Raw genomic sequence first — 22,274 nt, 5'->3', positions numbered from 1 at the left:
GCTTCGTCTGCGAGCGCGACCGCTTGACGTTCGGCTTCTGCCAGACCCTGCGGGTGCTGGGAAGGTGCCACCTCCCGACGGTCCACGTCCAGTGCTGCCAGAGCTGCCGCCAGCACGGGCACCACGCGCCCGGCCGGGACCGCGGGGACGAGCGGGCCTCCAGGAGGTGACAGGACCGTCCCCGAGGGCAGAAAGCACCAGGACCCGCGGCGGCTCCGGGAGCAGCCCTGCGGCACGGCGGGGAGCTGGGGACCAGCCGGGTGTGCTGCTCTGTCGCCACACGGTGCTCTTGCAAAACACAGGGAAGGCTTGATTTGTTGTATTTGTGCTCCACGTAACGGTGCTCGAACCTTCAGTCTGAAAAACAGCGTCTGGCTCGGGCTGGGTGCGCGGGTCCCACGGGGAACGTGCCGGGGCGGGCGCAGCTCTCCCTTGGGGTTGCAGCCAGCACTGAGCGATCAAAGAGAAAGCATTTTAGGGAAGGGAAACTTAAAGCAGCAATAATTTGGGGGAGACTTCTCAGAAATGCTTATGGTGCTATCATTTGACATTTTAAGCCTCTTGATGGTGTTGGCAGGCCAGCACGAAACTCTTGACTTTTATTGTTATTTTTATACATGTAAGTGAGTATCTGTCATTCCACCACCACAGCTGACCATTTGGAGTCATTTTTTTTTCCCTTAAGGGACTGGAAGCTGGCAACCCATTTCTGTAACTTTCATTGAATTGTTTACGCACTGAAGCTAAATAACCATAATTTAAGAAATGGAGAGAGATCAGAGGCAGAAAGCTTTTCGGCTTCAGTTCCCACCGAAAGTCCCAGGCTCACAGTGCACGCAAGGGCTCTGCCCTCTTCATCCCACTGCTGGCTTCTGCTGCAAAGCCGCTGCCCACGCTCGTGGGCGGTGTGGAGGCACTGCTTAGGGACATCAAGGCATGAATGAAATGAGTCTTGCTCTGGAGTCGGACAGCGTAGGCCCTTGCATGTACTGATGACAGAGATGGGAAGCGGCTCTGGCCCCAGCTGTGAGCCTCTGCCCGGCAAACACCGCGCTCTCACCTCGGCTGCGTGGTTCCTCGCGAAAGCCCGACTGGCAAAGTGAATTGTACTCACACAACTGGATTTCTGTACGCAGTTATGGCATAGAAGTGTAATGGTTGGTTAAGGTGTTTTTCTGTGCTCTTGCCAAGCTAAAACCCTTCTTTCTGCTTATAGTCACTTCTGTTAAGGTTAGTCGATTCTTTCATCTAGAGTATCTGCTATTGTACGAGCGGCACCTTGGCTTGCGCAGCCCTCGCAGCTGGTGCTTGTGTGTTAATCCTCGGTGTCCTGGGGAGGTTTTGCTCTTAGGTTGGTTCCTGGAGGGTGTCAGGCGCGTCTCGGTGGCACGTCCTTTCTGTGTTACTCTTCAGGCTATAGAAGATGAAACTGGGGAGACCGTGAACACAACCCTGCTTGCGCTAAACTGAACGGAAAAAGGACTGAGCCCGGCACGAGCTGCATTGTGTTGTGCAATGCGGTCACAGAGTCCAGGATGGATTTTTTTCTTAATTTGTACTGTCTGGGACAACGTGCAGTACTGCCGCGTAACAAGGGAAATTCCTGTGTGTAATTTGTATGTAAAACACGAGCCCAGACTTCACTGTTTGTGTTGTACTCCTTTCCAATGTGGTGTAAATTTGTATGTTTAAAGAGCCTGCGTTCATTCCTGTTTTCCTTTGCGTCGGCACCATCCGTCCTCTGCTTCTGTCAGCGCTCCTAGGTTTTGCTGAGGAACAGCCTCTAAATGTGTTGGGTTTTAATGGCTATAGCTCATAAGTGTGTTAAATTAAACAGTTACTGAAGGAAATGGAAGGGTTTCATATTTTCTCTTCCCCTTGGGGAATTTTAAAGGGCTTTTCACTGAAAACTCAGTTAAGTGGAGGCTCTTTAGGTACTGACAACAGCAGGGGTTTGATTACTCTCATCTTAGCTGCAGCAGAATGGAGCAATCAGTTTGCATCTGAAAATCATTTAAGGCAGCCGATTGAAACTGGGATTTGTGTGATTACAATCTGAGCTCTATAGAGTTGGGGTAAAGTACTGGCACTCACAAATCTAAAGGCTTCAGCTTCTGGATTGCGGTGCTGCTGACTCCAGGTTTGCAAATTAATTCATTTCAGTGCTAACTGTGACGATGAAGCAGCCCGAGTCAAAACGCTGATGCTCCATGTGTGACACCACAGCCAGTGCAGGCAGCTCACACTGAAATGCAGACGTTCATCAAAAGATTTAAATTCGCCCTGATTTATCTGCACTTTGATACATCAGAGGTGAAACACCTCTGAGAGCGGGACCTGCTCTAAACCAGAGGGTGCGCAGGGGGGTGCAGAGCTCATCGCTTCCTCTCACAGCAAATCCAGACCTAGCCCAGGAGCAGACCGGGATATTTCCTTGCTCTGCTTTGTCAATATTGGCTTTTGGACCTGCTGCTTGTAACCAAGGAGCTAAACAGAAATGCCTTTTTTTATATAAAAAAAAACTGTTTCATTAATGTGTCAATACTAGAAGGTCATTACCTTAGAAATAACCTCAGCAGTAGTCTGCACATGAATGCAGAAAAGTGATTATAGATCAGATGTTTGGATTAGAAACTGCTTTTCTCTGCAGTATCTAAGGGCGTGGTTTACCAGGAAAGCAAGTTTATCCTTTTTGCTACATTAATTAGAGCAGAGTATGAAAGAGAAAAGCAAGAACACGTCAGGTTCCGGCTTCTGGACATTTAAGAAAAAAAAAGAAAACTGAATTTCATTCAGATCCTACACGCAGCAGCGGAGCAGGGGGCCGCTGGCTGTCCGTCTCCCCCGGCGCTGCACCAGGCCGGGCACCTGGGGCTGCAGCTGCACCGGGCGTCATTTCTTCCCAGAACTCACGCCGGCTCTCCATAGTCACGATTCCGTTTTCTCCTTAGCGCGTCTTACAAGGCTTACTCATTTTCCTGGCGCTGTTCGTGCTCCGGTGTCACCAGGAAAGGTGCGGTCTGCTCGCTCTTCAGAGGCCGCGGCCGCGGTCCCCGAGCTTGGTGGCCTCGCACGCTGCCCACTCCCACGCTGCCCACTGCGCGCCAGGACGGTGCCGCACACCCTGGGGCATTCCCCTCCCAGCCCTCGCTGGCAACAGCCCGTGCAGAAGAAAAGCCCAAAGCAATGCTTTTCATCACAGATACAGGATATGTGGCTACCGGGATGCATTCAATTTGTCATTATAAGATACTTTTGGTTCATTACTTCAGAAAGACCCCATTGAAGACCAACTGTGCAAAACACACATGCTTCATTTGCCACACAGCAAAGGCGGGTTTTCCCACTAATTGTGAACCTTCGCAGCGCGGGACTCGGAGTCTCTCTGACCTTTGTCCGCTCGGTTTTACTTGGCCTGTTTGAAAAACAGTTGGTTTCCCTGCTAAGCTGCCGGGCTGCCGGGAACGTTGTTCTTGCAGCCAGTTCACCTCCCTGTGCCACCCAGCGGTGTGCTGGGTCAATTTAACGGGCGTTGTGGGCTGGGTTTTAGGGCAGGAATGCACGTTTAAACAAACCTAGGCGAGCTTAACCACAGCAGCCACTGACAGCGGAGCAAGGCAAGGCTGGAAAATGGCTCCCGTTTCGAATGAGTTGGTCGTAAAATGTTGTGTCATCAAGGACTTCTGTGTGTGTGGCACAGACTGCGCCGGCCCCTGCCTGCAGCACGGACACTGGGGGCTGCTGGCGTCTGCGCTTGCCGACCTGCTCACAGCTGTGTACGTGTATCGTCGCATACGGGCACGTATTCAACAGGACCCCTCGCTGTGCCACCGCTGCACTAATCGGGGGAAGCACGTGCGTGGTGCGATGGAACTGATGTTCTGCAAGGTTTTGCAGGGCACTCCTTCTGATGTTTTAAACAAAACCCGAGGCAGCAAAGCTCCCCCTGCGCAGCCTCCAGCCGCTGACGGCTACAACAAGGTGCTGGGGGGCGGCAGTCGGGCACAGCGCAGCAGCAGCGCCCCTTCGAGTGGAAGAACACAAACCCGGATGGACAGAAATGGAGAGAGCTGTGCCGGTGCTTTTGGCTGAGGCTTTCCTGACACTGGGCATCGGGGGTTCACCAAGAGCTGCGGCAACGCGCAGCATTCGTGCCCCAACACCTCGCCAGGGAGCGGCACTGCCGGCTGGGGGCCGCGCTGCTCCTCAGCCCCCGGCCGCCCCCAGCCCCTGACCTCCGGCCGCCCCAGCGCACCCGACGTGGGCTCAGAGCAGATGCTCACAAGTAGTTTTTTCCTGTATTTTCCACAAAGGAAATAGAGCAAACAATGTTTTTTGAAGAGGCTTTCGGTTAAGTTTCCTGACATCTATTGTAAACTTCAGCTGCTAATTACAGAGCAGGGAAAGATTTGCTCACAGGTTTCACTTGCCGTTTTTCAGCGTAACACGTCACCAACCCGCAGACGGCGGATCTGGCACGAGGGAAAACCATCACGTCATGCAGCTCCGTTCTTGACAAGCTGTTGACGAAACAAATTTGAAAAATGATTTGACCCTGAAGGCGGTCTGCCCCGAAGTGCAGCTTTGAAGTGATTTGCTCAGGTGTGGTGTGGGAGCAGGAGCTGGCTGGGCAGCGCGGGGTGCGCTGGGGCCGCACGGGCAGCTCAGGCCCCGACGGGAGTTAAAGTTCATCCGACGCTCGGTGCCAACACCGGGGGAACTAAGCCTTTAGCCAGGCCACTTCTCCCACTCACTGTTAAACCTCGCCTGCTGTTTTCATTACGATTACAGAAATATTGACTTAAATTACTTCTCCTCCCAGATTTTGCTACTTCCCATCCAGCCTGCAGCTGCAGCCCCTCTTTAAACTGTCCTGACACCCATGACACCGAACGTCCCTAATGCCGAAGGACTTGGCTTTTCTCAGGGCCAGTTGTAAATACAAAACCTGTTTCTCCACAGGCTTTCCATTTACGTTTATGAAGACTTTCAAGTATAAACAGATGATTTCACTGCAGTGCCACCATGCAGACCGCCAAGGCCAGGACACCATCGCAGCTGGCATTCCCTCATGTCGAGGAGGTGGCAGCTCCCAGCAGTGCTGCCGTGGGCGCAGGGCACATCCCGAGGTCACTGGGAACCCCGAAAACCTCCACTGCCTCTCCTTCCAGCCTCCTCTTAACATCCTCCTCTCATCCTCCCTCACACTGCAGACAGGATTAGATCCACTGTCCCCACATGGCCTCCGGCTCTCTGAAGACAGGAGGCAGGCACGATTTAAGAAAAAATGTTGAAAAATGCAAGAACTCTCTTTTAGGGGACAGTGACCAATACGGGAAAGAACAGGGCGAGGATCTGGTGGCATGTTTGTGAAGAGGGCTCGTGGCTATAGAAGGTGGCCAGAGCTGGTGCTGCCAAACCCCCGGCAGGTAGGGGCAGGGAAAGGAGGCGGCCGGGCTGAAGCCCTGCCCTGCCCCTGCAGGTTACACCTGTACTGGCCCAGTGATCTGAGCTGCTTGGGCAAAGCTCGTCCCCATGTGATGACGGTGGGACAGGGGAGAGGAATGACTTAGGAAGGTGGGTGCCAAGCAGAAGTATCAGACGTTACCAAAGTAATGAGTTTTCTAGAAGGAGCCAAGCCCAACGTCTTGGTTTCGTCACAGCTCAGTCAAAGGAAGCAGCTCGTGCGTGTCCATCAGGGGAAATCTGTGCTGAGCTCAGCCAACTCTGCTGGGGAGGTTTCCCCAGCAAGGAAGGACCTGGAAAACGAACAGAGACATGGACCTGGTGAGACGAAGCTCTGGGGATGAGCAGATAAGCCCAGGGGCTTCTGCCCAGGGGAAGGATGGCGGGGAGAAGCTGCTCAGCTGGTGGCATCAGCTGTGCAGCTCTGGGTCTGCCCTGCTGGGCTCCGTAGCCAGGGGGAAGGGAGGACGGAGCTTTTTGCAGAGCCACCTCCGCGGGGCGCGGGGACATGGACGGCTGAGGCTGCGCCCCCGCAGCGTGCTGCAGGGTGGAGATGGCCAGCATTTCGAGACTCCTCCTGATGGCAGCTTCACAGGACAACCTCCAAAAGGAAGGCACCGGGGCACAACCTGTAGCCTGTGTTTTGTTGCTGCTTCTATTTATTTGTCGGGATCTCCTGAAGGCTCTCTGAGAAGAACCAGAGGTTTTTGGCTTTGGATTAGACATCAGACCTTGTGTTCCCCCCGGTTGCCTCCAGACATTTCCAGAGCTGGAGACAGGAAGGAACTGAGAGCTCATTAATTGGGAAGCAACAGGAATTTTATGGAGCAGGTTCTTTGTCACTTATTAACAATAACTCTTAAAACACTTCCGTATCTCAAGAAGCCGTTGGATTGCCCTGTCAGAGCACCTGTGTTCTGCAGACTGTCAGATCCCCCCCCCCAAGTGCTTCTGTCCGGACCAGACAAACTCAGACGGAGTATTTTAATCCCCAAAGGGCCAGGGAGGTCACCAGTCCTCCAGCCCAGCACCAGCTGCCCAGACAGCAAGGGATCCCCTCCCGCAGGTGCCTGAGCACGCGAGGAGGCCAAGCGGGAGGCAGCGAAGCACAGAGCAGGAATAGCTCGCAGCCAGCCCCTGGTGGCAGCCCTGTCCTCTCCACAGTTTGCTTTTACCCAGGGAACTATTGCATTTTTGGCACGAGCGCTGATGTGGTCCTGCTGCAGGCACTGTGCCTGGAGACCCCCTGGGTGCAGGGGGGCTCATAAATCTGTAATCTGTTGGCCACAGATTTTATTCACGTTTGTGATCCCACCAAATAACCCCTTAGAAGTCGCTAATGGAGGTTCGCAAGTTGATTTTTAAGGACTCAAGGAGTGATTTTAGCCCATACAGGATCTCTGTCATTGTAGTATTTTTCCAGTATTTTTACTTGTGGACCTCACCAAGAAGGCTCTCCTTGAAGTTACTTCACCGTGGGAAAATCCCCAAAGCTGCAGGAGCCTCAGCATGGGCCGCTCCTCCTGCAGGGGATGCTCTGCCCTGTTCCAGGCCTGAAGCTGCAGCAGGCAGGGCCACGCGCCTCCTGCAGTGAGGGAGAACATCTGGAGCGCAAGGGATCGACAGGCTGATGTTGTCCCTTCTCAAGGATTTACTGCCTGGCACGGCGTGACTTCTGAGACAAGTAAAAATAGCTAGACTTCATTAGACGGTAATGGGGTGGCTTAAAGATACAAGTAATTCTAGACCGACATGCCTGATGGCGTAATTACAGCCTCAGCTGAACATCATTAAAGCAAGGTGCGTTTGCAGAACTCCCAACGAGCCAACCCTGCCGTGCGGTCCCTCAGCCCCAGGATCTGGGGACATGGCTCAGGGGACAGCCAGCATCCATCCCGCAGGAACCAGCCCAGCTTCCTGGATCACAGCAAGCACATGGCCCCTTCTGCATCGAAGTCCTGTCCACGCTTCACAGAGCAAATTTCATCATTTATATTTATTTCTGTCCCCTTGGTGCGGGGTTGATGCAGCTACCAGCAAAGCCACGTTTTGGGAAAAGTTGGAAAAGTGAAGGTAGGACAGGAGGAGAAGGATTTGAAGAACTTCGTTGCTTTATCAGTTTTGGCTGGCGTGTGGCAGCTCCTCAGGGCAGCGAGCTCTGGAAGGGGGGCAGTGACACCCGACAGCCTCAGGTGCCGAATCCAAACCCCGCATCACCATCGAGCCAGCAGGGGCATCCCGGGTGGGAAGCACAGCAGCAGGAGGCGGGAGGAGGAGAGAAGGGGGAGAGAAATCAGCTGCCTTGGCCACACGGCTGGCACCAAGGCACTGCATGCTTTGCTCACCCAGAGCAATTGGTTTTGTCATGAAATGAAAGAAAGCTGCTTCACACGTGTTGAGGGAGGGGAAAAGAGCAGGAGGATCTGCGAAGCCCAGGACAGCGTTAGCAGAGCCACTGCTCTCCTCTCTGGGGCTCTCGGCTTCCGACCAGTGTTTGTGCTTTAAGGAAAGCTCAGCAAGGCTGGATGTAAATATTTAGAAATATCTATATGCTGCAAGTAGTTCTATCTCTATATGCAACTGCTCTGTTGCCGTCTAACAGCTTAAGCATGGCTAAAAAGTTCTTCTACCCCTTCTGTTCCCAGTCCTGTGGCCCCACTAGAGCTTCTGAATTCCCTCATCTCCAGCTTTCTTTTTCCTCGCACTTCTCCAGCTCAGCTCCTACATGTTTCCCCAAGCTGCATTACCGCAGTCCTACACCCCACCATCAAGCTTTTGCAAACAAGCCCTGCGATCCACTTACACAGCCCGGCTGCCATCAAGGCAGGGGTGAGAGCTCACGGGAGAATTAACCGGTGGGAGAGGAAGCAAACAGACCCTTTACCTAACTTTGCAAGGGCTTGCAGCCCAGGGAACTGGGCTTTCCAACCTGTTATTTTCTGCCTAGAGAAACAGGAGCTGCTAAAAAAGCCCTGCACGTGCACCTGGAGCTCAGCAAAGGGAAGATCCTTCTGGAGGAATGGGAGAAGAGGAACAGCCTACCTCTGTGCTGAGGCTGTGGTGTGATGCTGCGCTGGGAGCCCGGGCAGGGTGCTGGGAGCGGGGCACGGCAGGCAGGGGCTCACGGCTTCGTGTGGCTCCAGCTTCGTGTGGCTCCACGGCTTCTGGTGCCCTCTGCAGTTGTTCCTCCTCACTGTAAATGCAAAAATCTCACTGTAAATGCAAAAATTTGCTTGATCATCTGTCAAGCAAAATATAATTATGAAAAATCCACTTCAGTCATTTTAGTAATTTGACAGAGACCTGCTCTTCTTTAGGTGCCGACCAAGCTGCAGACATCCCGCTTTTCACTTTACCCGGGTGTCGTTAACACCTACAAACTCCCTTGCATAAGGCTTTGAAAACAGCTGGCTCTTCAGCTCTGAAGAGCTCCTCCGGGCAAGAGTTCTGTCCTACAAAAGTAAAGGTGTTTTTAAAAACTCAGCTCCCAAACTCCATCAATCGCTGTGACTACACACAAGTAAGCAATTGCAACTGAAACACCAGGTGGTTCCCGCTTCCGTGCATAACTCCCTAAAACCAGTACAACTTCCTCGGGGAAGAAGCAGCAGGGCTTTGCTGGGCTCGTCCGGAGGCAAACACCAGCGGGGCAGGCAGCGCGCTGCATTTTAAAATATTTCAGCCATCGCCGGCCTGTTCCCGTTAGCAGCGTGGAGGCTGCGGGCTGCAGCTGGGTGCCAAGCACCCGTGTGCAGGGAGTAAAGCATCACCTGCTGCCCTCGGCACTTTAATGCCATTTATGTGCAAATCCCACACGCGCTTATCTGATTACAGTCCAGAAGCTTTAATTTAAATTAAAGGCTTTCTGAAACAGGCTGGGACTCTGAGAGCACGACTTGGAGCATTTTTGTGTTGAATCAGGAAATGAAATAAGATAGCTCTTTGGGGATTACATTTCTAGAGGAATAAAGCAAGTCAGTGCCATTTCCCTCCCCAAGAAAAGCCTTTTCCTCTTCCCAGGGTACTTTGGGCCTTTCCCATGGTGTTTTGAAGGATACACTTACATTTAAATCCGCATAGAGCTGGTGTAACTTGAGCAGAATTACTCTCCCAAAGTCTGCTGACCTTTGCAGGAGGCTTTGCTTGCAGCTGGTAGCCCACAACACACGCAGTAATTCTGAGACGCACACTGCGCTGGGTGCAGGCAGAGCTCTCCCTCCTACACACACTTTCACCCCCTGAAAACTTGTTTAGCAGAGGCTTCCTCTGGGTCACATCATTCACATCCAGACTGATCTATCAAACAGCTCTCTCTGGACTGTGGCAAAATTCAGTACGGAACAGGAAAAGCAGGCGGACATCTCAGGGCTGCGATTAATCCCTTCCCAGAAATTAATAACCCAACCGCAGGCTCCGCCATCAGGCAATGTCTTTATGGCTTTCCCTCCAACATTAAGACACCGTTTCCCTTTGCTACATGATTTAGGTTCTCAAGGGACTGGTCAGGGGCCTGCTGATGATTTTGCAGGGAAGCCCTAAGATGGGCCTTTACAGACAGCAGTGAGATGGCCCTGGTACAAAGCTGGGACGGGACAGAGCCCCCGTGCCTGCTGCAGTCGCAGCCCCATGCACGTGCAGGCTGCGTGTGGTGCCACTCTCCCACACAAGCATGAACAAGCACACCAAAATATCAGCATGAAAGACCAAATGCAGGAGATTTGGTATGGCAACAAAGAGGGAAAATGCGTGTAAGTGCTATTTTGGGATGTGTGGTAGCAGCAAGCAAGTTTTTTCAAGGGATGGGAGTTTTCCAAGAAAGTTTCTGCTTTAAAGGCAGAAAATGTAAAATGTGGAATTAGAAGATAAAGTGACGGCTCTGAGGGACAACTCCCCGGTCTCTAATGGTGGCTTTAAACCCGTGTAACCTGGAACTCGATAAAGAACATTATCTTTGCCCCATAGACTTACATCTGGGACCATTACTAAGCAGCCCAGAAAAGCCAGGACAAACAGCAAGTAACAGCCCTCGAGCTGCGGTTGGCCATGCGCTCACCAGCAGCCTGCGTGCTCTCAGCCAGCGCTGGGGCACGAGTTGGACTCGATGATCCTTGTGGGTCCCTTCCAACTCGGGATATTCTGTGATTCTGTGGGATGCAGCCCCGGCTTCGGCTGGGCTTCCCTTCGAGGCGAGAAGAACTGCTTTTAAGGAACAGGGGAGGGAAAATAAAAAAGAGGGAACACGAGCACAGGTTTTGAAAAGCTCCCGATCACGGAGGTCTTTTCTCAATGCTCCCCCTGGTGGGGAAAATGCTTCCAGAACATTTTTCTCTGCATGATTCCTACTCTCCAGGAACTATTAAAAGTTTAAAAAATAATCCTTTGCTTTTGTTTTTCTCCTTATGAAAAGGAGCAAAGTGACAGGTTGCTTCTATTAAGTAAAACAAAGTCAGCATTGCTTTAATTTTAAAATGGAAATAGAGACTCTTCTGTATGAAGTATTACTCTCCTTTAAACTGACTTTGTGAAGACTTCCAGATACTGCCTCGAAGCCATTTCGGGTATGATGCATGACAGCAAGTCTTATGGAGCAAGGAACGAAAACAGAAGTAGCAAGAATCAGTACAAGCGCCACAGTACGTCACAGTTTAGCAATTCAGAAATTTCAGGAAGAAGTGTTGCGTAAGTTAATTGTCATCATCAGCCTACATTTCTGAACAGAGTAAGTCCTTTATATTTATTAAAGACTGTTATTTGGCCTCAAAAATATATAAAACACTTTCCATTTGTGTTACACATTTTATGGATTTACTGTGCCATTGTGCTGCTCATTCTTCTTCTTAGAGCATCCTTAACAGAGTTTTGAAGTGACAGATTGCCCCCTACTGTTTTTTTCTTGATAGGTTAGAAAAATAGAGCCCCAGTCTAGCTGGAGCCTTCAGGCTCCATCATACTAAAATAATTAACAAGCTTCCTTTGTTGTCAACTGTTACTGGAAATTCTCAGAGCAAGGTGACTACTTGCCACTGAATTTCACAGCTTTCAGAACAGTCTCAGAAACTCTTAATGAGTTCATTATAGGTTATTGTTCATTCTCTTCTAAGACCGCTATAAGAGTTGAATTGATTAAATCTAAAATTGTGACATCCTGGAAACAAATTCCCAGCAAAGGAATGCATAATTTTCAAAAACTGTTCCAGATGAAATAAAATACATTGTCATGGCATCAAAGTATTTGCAGAACTTAATGCCTTTTCTTTATTGTTATTTGGTGATGATGCATTTCAACATCTAACCACATAAGTTCATCAGAGGAAACCCCAGACCCTCCAAGAGAATCACAGCGAATACTGAAAATGTAATTCTTTCACAGCTAACATTGCCAAACAAGTGGCCAGCTACGAAGTGTAATGTAGTAGTTTTAAGTGACCCCTTGTAAAAAACACCCCAGTACTCCCACGTTAGGGGTGACTGAGGCTGCAAAGAGCAAAGAATTTGCTTCAGAGCCATCAGTAAACAGATTCATTACTGGTAGAAAAAGTTATCCATACACAATATCAAAACTTACTGTGTTTAAACTACACGTTATTATTTATTGTCCATTGTACAAAGCTGGGGAAGCAAAGGGACTGACCCACTACCTGCATGTACTGAAACTGCAATTTACAATTGCATCTAACTCATTTTATTAAAGAATAAACCACGGGGAGGAAAAACATTGGTCTGGTTCTATACCTCTCTTCTAACAGTATGGCACAGCAAAACCGAGCACCTTATCACAGGAAAATATCTCCCTCTGCTTTTCATAGAGAAGAAGTTACTTTATAGAAGTAGTTGTCATTTAGCAAGCCTGTTGAAAAAAGCAACACCACAAAACCTCACAAAATGCTTCTGTTAGGATACTTTGTGATAAACTATCCCAGCAGGAGTCTAAATACACAGATTGTTGGTTTTGACCAAAATCGGACATTACTAATAAAATGTCCACAGGTTATTCATTTTGGAACCACCACCACAATTTTAGTTTCCCATGTAAATACCAAGCAGTTAGTTCCCTTCACATCCTGATGAATACCTGAAGTAATGGACATAGCACTGCCCCACATTTAAGGTTACACCTAATTAAACTTCACAGAAGCATCTGTACAAAGTTCTGCCTGTGGACGTACACACTTCCCTCAAGCTAAACTCAAGGTGAGCATTGAGGATACAAAGGCTTTTGGACTATAGATCAAATTTAACTTTGGGGATTCAGCTTCAATTAAGACAGTAATTTCGCAGATACTTTCTCGTCCGACCCCCTAGCTGGAACTGCCAGCTCTGCAGACATGAAGTAACCCAAAGAAGAAAGGAGATTGTTGTCCACCCTTTCCCCTCTCCTCATTTTTTACTTATTTTTTTTATTACTAACTTGGGCACTGACCGTAAGGAGATTACAAGCTCTTATTGGCACAGCTGTGACATTTGTCAGCACACAACTTCACAAAAGGAAAATTTCCCCTGCCGTTTATTATGTGCAACCTAGCTGGAACCCATTCAATCATTTCTTGCCTTCAGGAAAGCTTTATGGGGCTTACTATTAAAATGGTTACAAATCCCTGAAATCTCAACAGATGTTTGCATGGAACTCCAGGGATTTTTTCAGTGTTTAACCAAATACAAACTCACTAGAGTAATCACTGTTTCAGTGAGGAACGGCTCCCTGCATCTCATACAAACCACTGCAGGGGATAACTGTTATGCATAGACCAGGTAACATCCTCTGAGATACTGGAATAGCTTGTCAGGTGCTATGGGGCACGCAGGGATGGCACTAGCCTCTCTTACCACAGACATGCCCACCACTGAGGCCCTCCTGTGGCTGTACAGCAGATACTGAAGGTCACTTCCATTGCGAGGACAGCTGAGTGAGAAATACCTGCTTAATTCTTCAGGCAAAGTAAATTGCATGGTCGAATCCACAGCTGCAGTAGGAACCTAGCCCTAGGGAACGTCTTCAGAGAGAAAACATATGACAGCTGGCAACGTTACAGACGCCCCAGATAAGATTAGTGAGGGAGCAGCAGAAAGAAACAGGACAGTGGCAACCACTGGCTGTGGGATTCTCTCACTTTCCATGCTGCCGTTCAGTTGTAAGGAAGAGCAGGATCAAATTGGCAACACAGTGCCCATAGGAAAACTTTGCCTTCAAGATAATTGTAAAGCAAAGCTTCCAGAATCAGAAACGTGTATTTACAGGGAAAACAAAATATTTAGCAGGAATAGCATCCTAGTAAAGATCTACCTTGCTGCAGTCCAATCGCTTGTTTCCAAATTCTTTTTCTGAATTCATTTCAATTTTAATGTGTTCATCAGCAACGACGTAGTTGAATGACATGTTTATTTCTCTAACAGAAATCTAAACCTAGGCTTAAAGAAAAAAAAGAAAAATGTTTCTGAACTCAGAAAGCAACATTTCAGTATAAGAATCTGTTTTATTTTTATGGTTCAGTGATTGAAACAATATAGAAATTTAACCTGCAAAACTGAATTTATATCACAATGTCTATCAGAAGGCAGGACATACGGTGCTGTTTCATTTTTTAATCAGATAAAATATTTCTCTGGACACCGGGTATTACAAACTCTTAACACTATACACTTCACTTTATTTCACAGACTAATTCGTCATAATTTAAATCTATCTTATAAACAATTTCTTTTAAAAAAACATATGGAAGATAAAAAGAACTCAAGTATTAAACTCAAGGCCTTGATTATTTTCTTTTTTTTTTTAAACAAAGATATTTTAAGAAATGTATCAAAATGATAACTCTGTGGGTATTATAGCTACTAGTCAGGCTCTGTAACACACTGCTCCACAATTTCTCGCAAGTTTGGATTCTCCATCGCAGCTGCTACTCTCTCTTTATCGTTGATTTGCTTGTTGACTGCAAGACATCATACGAAAAGTAAAGTCAGAAACAGTTTTCAGTGGTACTGTATAATGTGTACCGTATCAGTAACATGACAAATGTAAGCCACCATATTGCAGTGAAGTTTCTCCAAACCTAGTTAATGGCCAGCTCAAAGGAGGAGAAAATGCTGTGTACAGTAACAGCACATTGCAGCAACTTTCACTGCAAACTGCTATTTAGGCAGAGGATTGAAATTTGCATAATAACCAAAATTGAAATTTGCACAATAGCTGATAAAGTACTGTACAGGCAGACATTTAAGGTATATAGCCTAGAAAAAAAAGGCAGGCCAGACATAATAGAGGGGTCACAAAACAGGAAAAACATGAGGGTGCTCAAAAGCAAAGAGCAAAAGGAGAGGACATTAACAGGAAATTGGGAACAAAAGCAAATGAAAGCTCAGTCACAAAAAAAAAAAACATCCAACAGAAACCAAGCTTTTTTTTTTTTTTTTTAACTTTTCTTGTTATAATAAAGAATATAAGGTGTGCTGATTGCAAGCGCGAAGCTTGTGACAAATGAGGAATCCAAGCTCTCCAGGTTCAATTTCTAGCCCATTTAATCAAAAGAACTGATTTTCCCCCGTACAAAGGTTTCCAGTGCTTAACAATAAAAAAGCCAGGGACATTGCCCTAAGGAAGGCTTTAACAGTCATTTAAGACAGTAATTGACTAAAGCTTTGAAAGAATTTCAGTGTCCTACAAGTTTTATTTTAAACACTGACGGAGAAACATATTTTTGTTATCATGATTTTAAGATAGCAAGATCAATCAGTCAGGAAGTTCATGTTAATAATCCAGCAGCACAGTAGCAACTTATTTTGTTATAAGCACAACTCAACACCTGCAAGAAACTGGTTTTTGTTTGTTTTAAAGCAACAAGAAGCATATATTTGCAATACCAATATAGATTTTGAAATAGCCTCAATTACATGTTTCATTTTAAAGCTTTAAGAAAGCATTTGTTTCTGAAAAGGATAGCAACGTAGGGGAAGAAAAGCACTTCTTGAAGAACAGTCTAAAGCTGCTCTCATTTATAAGCTGTACTTACTGTCTTCTTCAGTGGAATGTGTACCTTCAGATATGTAGATTTCCAGCTAGAAGGGAGATTATTAATGTTAGATTCATACTTTAATAGTGAAATATATTCATTACTGGAAGAAAAAAATTGTACCATACACACACAATGCATGTAATCCGTACCTTTAAAAATATTCACAATGGAAGGGCATCAGTGACAATAACTGATCTTAGGCTTCATTACCATATAATCAGAAGACAATCTCCACCACTTTTCGAAGAGGCACCAATACTACTTCTTCAAAATTGTGTAGGCATTCATTCCTCTCTAATATTAATGGTTCATGTGAAAATGTAATTGCAGTTAGGCTACTGGAAACATAAGAGAGAATTGGCTCTACCTTTCTACCAAGTTCTCTGCTGGTCACAATTCAGGGACAATTTGTCTGAAAGCCACTAGAATTGCAAGTGTCACTTTCACAAGCTAAAAACTCTTGAAAAGACATGAAAATTTTGCTCAGTGAGAATGAACTGTATGACTAAACTATATGACTAAAAACTAAATAGACACAAATCACCTTCATGAATTTAATTTAACAGGCCTAGGAGGAAAAAAAAAAAAATCACGTCAAACCACAACTGATGTACTAAAGGAAAAGCAAGTAAACAAGTCCAATGCCTTTTATCTTATCTCACTGAAGCTAAACTTACTTGTTATCATGTGTCCAGCGTAACAAATCACCATCTACCTAATTACCTAGAAACGCAAGTCTTGCTTTACACCATTTAACTGGAATGATGAAGCTAGCAACTATTAAAAAATAAATAAGAATCAACACCATAAATTCTAAGCTAAAGAATTTATACTTTATATTATTTTGGGCAAGTTTCTAAAGGTCTATAAAGATTTCATGTTTGTCACTAAAGGTCTGCTCTTAGATCCTGCTAAAACCTAAATAGCTTTCTCTACGGTTATATTAACCCCCCTTTTCCCCCCCCACACACTTACATTCTGGCAGCACAGCCAGGGCTGGCCTTTCAAGGCGGTATAATGACCAGGGTCAGGCCCATATATCATCTATACAACAGTTCCTACAGCAGGTCATAAAGAAGAGATTTCCTCAGCCCAGCTCCAGTTCTGAATTCTGCAGTCCTTCTGAACCCTAATAAACCTATTCTGAAGTTTTTCCTTCACAGACGATGCCTGGTAGAACTCCCCTGAACTGATTTCTAACTGACAGTAGTTACCTTGCTTTCAGGGCTGCTCGCTCACATAGGGTCCACTGGAGACAGCTATCAGGTATCCCAAACAGTACAGTAGATTTAGCAACTACTAACATTTTATTTTTACGATGCTTCGATATGTAGAAATATCACAGAAGGCTAAATTCATTTTCCCCCAAGGCAAGAGCCTGACTTAGATTCATTGTAATATTGGCTTTGAAAACACCCTCTCCTCCACCTGAATGTCAGCTGGCCAGAAAAGCCCTTGAAATGCGGTGTATTTCAGAAGGTCAGTGACAAACTGTATTTTGTGAAGGAAAGGAACAACCACAGTTATTCAGAGATCCTTTCAGGTACTGCACTGACACTACCTCGACCTTACAGAGGCAAATGACAAGCTTTTAGGAAAAAAAACATCCTCTATCACAGTTCGCAAATTACTTGATCCAGCAGCATTCCCTTTTTTAAAGAGAAGTTGGCATACATTCATTCAGGTAGTTTAAAGCAAGTTCCAGAACAGATAGCTTACCTTATGTCTAAAAGGCAAACATCTCTGAAGTTTTATTCTTAAACAAAGGCCTGTTTGAAGAAAACAAGAGAATTTCTTGTCAAATTCAAGGTTTGAGGTGCATTTCTAGAGCATGACCACTAGCCAGCTGCAGTTTGCTCACAAGATCTGACTTCGCGGTGAGCTACACGTGGACAAACGCAGCCAAACTGCAGCCCCAGTTTGTCCTCAGGCTGAGCCAGCCGTAACAGCAGTAGCAAATGCACCCCAAAAGAAACACCAGCTTAGAGCAATCTGTGCAGCTGAGGAAGTTTGGAGAAGGAAATAAAATAAAGAAGCTGTTTACTGCCTACGTTCTTACCCACACTAACCATTTCAAACAGCTGCCATAACCCTTTCCCGTACCAGAACGGGGAACTGTGCTTCAAAGGTCACACAGCGCTGAAGGATTGCACAATCTCTGATGAACAAAGACCTGGCCGACATTAGGTGCCAAGGACATGATTAACGCCGAGTTTAAGATGACACTTACGTAATCGATCCTCAGGTCTCAGCGTTAACCCACTGACACTCCTAACAGGGCCAAACTATAAATTATTAGCGTTCGGCATGCTAACGCTTACTATCTACACTTCAATTTCTACATAAAGCAGCAAGGTCTATCTCAGCACAAATACATAACCGCAGTTAAATCAAAGGTTTATTTTCTTTTAAATTTTAAAACAGACTGTGAAATCTTAGCATTGATATACAATGGTAAGATTTGCTGATCTTGGTACATTTAAAGAAGTTATTTCAGGGAGTAGATGTGATCTCTTCACAAATAAGAAAAAAAGCAAAATAAGCGAGTGTAGATTCTCATTCAGTGTAACTGCTTTCAAATTCCTAACGGTTCGTAACTTTTTTTTTTGATTGCACATAATTTATTTTTTTTTTTTTTATTTATTTTTTTTTACATGCACAGGCACAGGGAACAACCCAAAAGGGAAGGGAGAATATAATTTGGAGAATATAAAGAAAGAAGTCTGTACCACTTCTGAGTAGATTTTTGAGAGCCACTCTTTGAAGAGTCTCCCTAACTTGAAAAAAAAAAAACAAGACCTTGAATGACTCCACATTCCTTCTATTTCTTGTTTGTTTGTATGGGAATTTCATCTTGAGAACCCTCCTAGCCAAACTCCTGGCAAAGCAATACTGCCTTTAAACCAAGTAATATGTTATTCAGAAAACCTAAAATTAACTCTACATTCATTGTTACAGATTTAATGAAACGAATATCTTACCAATGAGAGTCGCCAAAGAGCAATGAGGTACTGTTGGTGTAAACCTGATGATAACCAGATACTCATCTTCACCGATCTCATTTACTTCAACGCAGCTTTCCGTTACCACTTCCAGTTCTTCTAAAGTATTAGGTTTCTCCGGGTCCCGGATAGTACGGATTATATCTAAAGCAGGAGACAACCCACCAACAATAAAGTTGCTTTTCTAAATTTAATACAAGATACTTTTTATTAGAAGCAGTCTTCCCAGCACTGTTGATATTGATCCTGTTCAGAAAAGGCAGAGCTGGAACTATCAGTGATGTGTTATCTCATGAGTTGCTTCAGGGCACATTAAGGCATTTCTTGTTCACTGTGCACATACTTTTCACACTCTGGTTCTAAACTTGTTACTGTTTTTACAATCCCGTTTTAATAAATAGGAATCAGAACATGCCTATTAAAGGATAAATATTACCTTCAGAACTACAGGTGACTTAAAATTAGCCTACCCAAAAGATAAGCAGAGATGCAATATTTCAGCTAGACTTTGAAAAACCTGTAAGGCAAGCAAACCGAACCTTTTACCAAGACAGGTCAATTTTCCTTCCCATCTTCTCCCCCTCCACTCCCCAGCCAGGGCCTCACAGATAAGATTTTGAAGCCATCTTAAGGAAAGCCAGTACAGAAATAATGCACTAATCCATATTTATCTGTATCAGTGGCCATCTCCTTAGCTTGTAAAATGTGGGGATCAACTAGGTTTAATAAACCTGTACAGAAAATAACCGAGTTGCTTTTCACAGAGGTAATGTGTTCTGGATTAGCTTATGGAAGTTTCACCACACGATGGAACAGAATTAGCCTTAGCCAGCCACAGAAGCCTAGCCAAACAAGGAATTACTTCGTACACACGTAGAACAGAATTATCTTCACATTGACATTTCCTTGTAATTTCTGATACATTCTTCCCTCTATCTTTAAATTGCATCCTCCTTCTGTGTGAAAGTCTGACTTATACAAGAGCATTATCAGTTACTTTGCCAAGCAGCAGGAGGAACACTAGAGCAGATTTTGTTGAACAGTACTTCACGGGTGCTGGTCTTTTAAACTGAAATTTTACAGAGAGATGTTTTAGTTCTGCAAAGATCGTGCACAAGCATAAGAATATGGATGAACTGAAATCAGCGGGACTACTTACGTGCTTAAGGTGACCTAAGTCACTAGAACTGCTGGTGTTTTCACGTACCTCTATTTAAACATCACTCAAGTTTCAAAGTTGAGTTTGACAACATTTCCTCTTTTGTTTTTTTTTAAAGTCTTTTCTGTGTACAGCATTGCATAAAATCCTCACGCTGCCTCTAACTGCCTACACAACAGCAGTGCCTTCGAGCACAGCGCTTGGAATACTGCAGGATCCTACGGGGAGCGTTTCCAGAGGTGAAACTTCTCCGTATCTCACGGACTGACCACCAAGAAGCCAGTCGCTCGGGAACCGAAATCCCCGTTTCACCGGACTCCCCCGCAGCCCTTTCTGGAATTACCGGCCCTTCCAGGTGCGCCCAGTCCCTGCTAACGCCAGGTGATGAAACACGGCGGTAACTCCCGCAGCGCTCGGCCAGGCAGGCCCGCAGCTGCCCCGTTCCCTTCCCACAGCCGGGAGCAGCGGTTCCGTTACCGCCCCGCCGGCCGAGCCCACGCAGGGCCGGGTCCCTCAGCGCACCCCTGGCTCCGGGACCACCCCACGCACCCCACCCAGGTCGCGGTGCCCACCCGTCCCCAGGCAGCCCGGGGACAGCGAGGAGGTGCCCGGGGCAGGCCCCGGCCCCTCACAGGGCTGCGGGCACCCAGGGAGCCGCGCCCGGCCTGCCCCACAGCCCTTCTCTCTCCCCCACAGGGGGATCCCCCACGCCTCCTGCACCCTGACAAGGGCCCGGGACCACGGCCCCCCCAGACCCTCACAGGCCCCTCACAGACCACCCCAAGGCCCCTCACAGCCTCCCACAGGACCCCCCAGAACCCTCCTAGGCCCCCCATAGACCTTCACAGGCCCCCCACAGGCCCCTCACGGCCCCCCCCAGACCTCCACAGGCCCCTCACGCCCCCCCCCCCCAGGCCCTCACAGGCCTCTCACGGCCCCTTACAGACCCCCCCACAGACCCCTGACGGCCCCTCACAGATCGCCCCCAGACCCCCCCAGGCCCCCCCAGGCCCCCCCCCCAGGCATCCCCCAAGCCCTCACAGACCCTCACAGACCCTCACGGCCCCCCACGACCCCCCCCAGGCCCCTCACGGCCCCTCACAGACCCCCCCCCAGGCCCCTCACAGGCCCCAGCCCCTCCCGGTCCCGTCCCCCCACCCCCCGCCGCTCCCCGGCAGTCACCGTAGACCTCGAGCGCCTTGTCCTGCTCCATGGCCCGGCCCCGGGGCGCATGGCCGGCCCTAGGCGGCGCGGAGTACCGCAGCGCCCTGCCCAGCGCCTGCGCCAGCAGCCCCAGCACCAGCGACATGGTCCCGCGGCGCCATGGGCAGCGCGGAGCGGCCCCGCGCGGCCACCGTCCGCCAGCCCCGGGGGGGAGCTCCGGGGGCGGGGCGTCGCTATCTGGGACACGCCCCCTGGGGGGGGGGGGGGCGGGGCTTTCGCTCGTGCTCCGCCCACGGGGCGTGGCCACCCGTCCCCTGAGGGAACCGTGAGGGGGATGTTGCGCGCCGTGCCCTTGGTTCCCAGGTTTTGGCAGCTGTGGAGGCTGGGAGCAGCGTTTGGTGGCACGTATTCCGCTGCCCGTGGAAATAGAGAGCTATTTAATAATATATATTTAACATATTTAATAATAATCTCGGTCTCACCCGCCCGCCGCAGCCGGCGCTAACTGACGGAGACTACAGCTCCCAGCGCGCAACGCGGCTCCCCCCACCGCCCCTCAGGCGGCGCCGGGCAGCGGTGCCTGCTGGGAGTTGTAGTCGCGGCGCGGGGCAGCGCTCTCAGCTGACCGGAAGAGGGGCAGCCCCGCAAGATGGCGGCGGGGCGGGCGGCGGGCGGCGCCCCCTGAGGAGGGGCCGCGGCCGCGGGAGGATGGCGGCGGGCGGCGGGCGGGAGCTGCGGGTGCTGCTGGCGCCCCGCTCGGGGCAGGCGTGGGGCTCCCCGCGGGACGCGGCCCGGGTGCGGCTGAGCAGGGGCCAGGACGCCCTGGGCGCCCTCCTGGCCCCCGGCGGCATCCACCTGGAGGCCCTGGCGCCGGGCGGGGGCGGCCGGGCCCGGGGCTGCGCCCTCCCGGGAGCCTGGGCTGAGTAAGTGCGGGGCGGGCAGGGGGAGGGCCGGCCCCGGGGGGGGGCCCGAAAGCCGTAGGAGAGCGAGGGGGGGGGGGTTCAAAACCCTGCCCTGAAATGCCCTCCGCTCTGTTTCAGTCCCTGTTCCTCGGGGCGCTGAGCGGTATTTCTGAAAGGGCTGCTGGGCATTGGGGTGGGCTGCCCGGGGAAGTGGTTGAGTCACCAGCCCTGGAGGTCTTTAAAGGGCGTTTAGATGTAGAGCTTAGTGATGTGGTTTAGTGGGGGACTTGTTAGTGCGAGGTCAGAGGTTGGACTCGGTGATCTTGGAGGTCTCTTCCAACCTAGGTGATTCCGTGATTACAAAGATTTAAAAAATAAAAGGTGGGGAGGGAGGTCGCCCGGCCTCGTAGATTTGCGGGTGTAGAACCGAGGGCTTGACTTCCTTGCCTGGTGGCCGGGGCGAGCGCTCGCGCGTGACATGGGGCGGTCACAAGACGTCTTCAGGCTGCTGTGGTGGCTTCCAGTGCTGAGGCAACCCCACGGGCACGCGGCGGGGCCCAGCAAGCGCGGCGCT

The 22,274-nt window shown here is 48.7% G+C and overlaps 3 protein-coding genes across 3 annotated transcripts in view; 2 read left to right on the top strand and 1 right to left on the bottom strand.

The window, feature by feature from the left end:
- Positions 1-1,842, top strand: part of ADAMTS7 (ADAM metallopeptidase with thrombospondin type 1 motif 7) — a 49,675-nt gene extending 47,833 nt beyond the window's left edge. Inside the window, exon 24 of the mRNA XM_083850330.1 lies at positions 1-1,842. Coding sequence (XP_083706456.1) covers positions 1-170 — 170 coding nt within the window. The 3' untranslated portion in view covers positions 171-1,842.
- A 12,075-nt stretch (positions 1,843-13,917) lies between these two features.
- On the bottom strand, positions 13,918-21,026 carry CIAO2A (cytosolic iron-sulfur assembly component 2A). Its single transcript, XM_083850371.1, has 5 exons — positions 20,817-21,026; positions 18,455-18,619; positions 17,193-17,242; positions 15,471-15,516; positions 13,918-14,393 (listed from the first exon to the last, which is right to left on the bottom strand). The coding sequence occupies exons 1-5, from the start codon at positions 20,941-20,943 to the stop codon at positions 14,296-14,298; spliced, it is 486 nt and encodes a 161-aa protein (XP_083706497.1). The 5' UTR covers positions 20,944-21,026; the 3' UTR covers positions 13,918-14,295.
- A 210-nt stretch (positions 21,027-21,236) lies between these two features.
- The window catches only part of SPG11 (SPG11 vesicle trafficking associated, spatacsin), a 36,300-nt gene continuing 35,262 nt past the window's right edge, over positions 21,237-22,274 (top strand). Inside the window, exon 1 of the mRNA XM_083850329.1 lies at positions 21,237-21,721. Within this exon, the coding sequence (XP_083706455.1) occupies positions 21,507-21,721 (215 nt within the window). The 5' untranslated portion in view covers positions 21,237-21,506. The remainder of the gene's footprint in view (positions 21,722-22,274) is intronic.

The sequence above is a fragment of the Anser anser genome (assembly GCF_964211835.1).
Source record: "Anser anser genome assembly, chromosome: 10".
Lineage (NCBI taxonomy): Eukaryota > Metazoa > Chordata > Aves > Anseriformes > Anatidae > Anser > Anser anser.
Note: the sequence above shows the minus strand (reverse complement) of the source record. Positions and strands in the feature narration are given on the sequence as shown.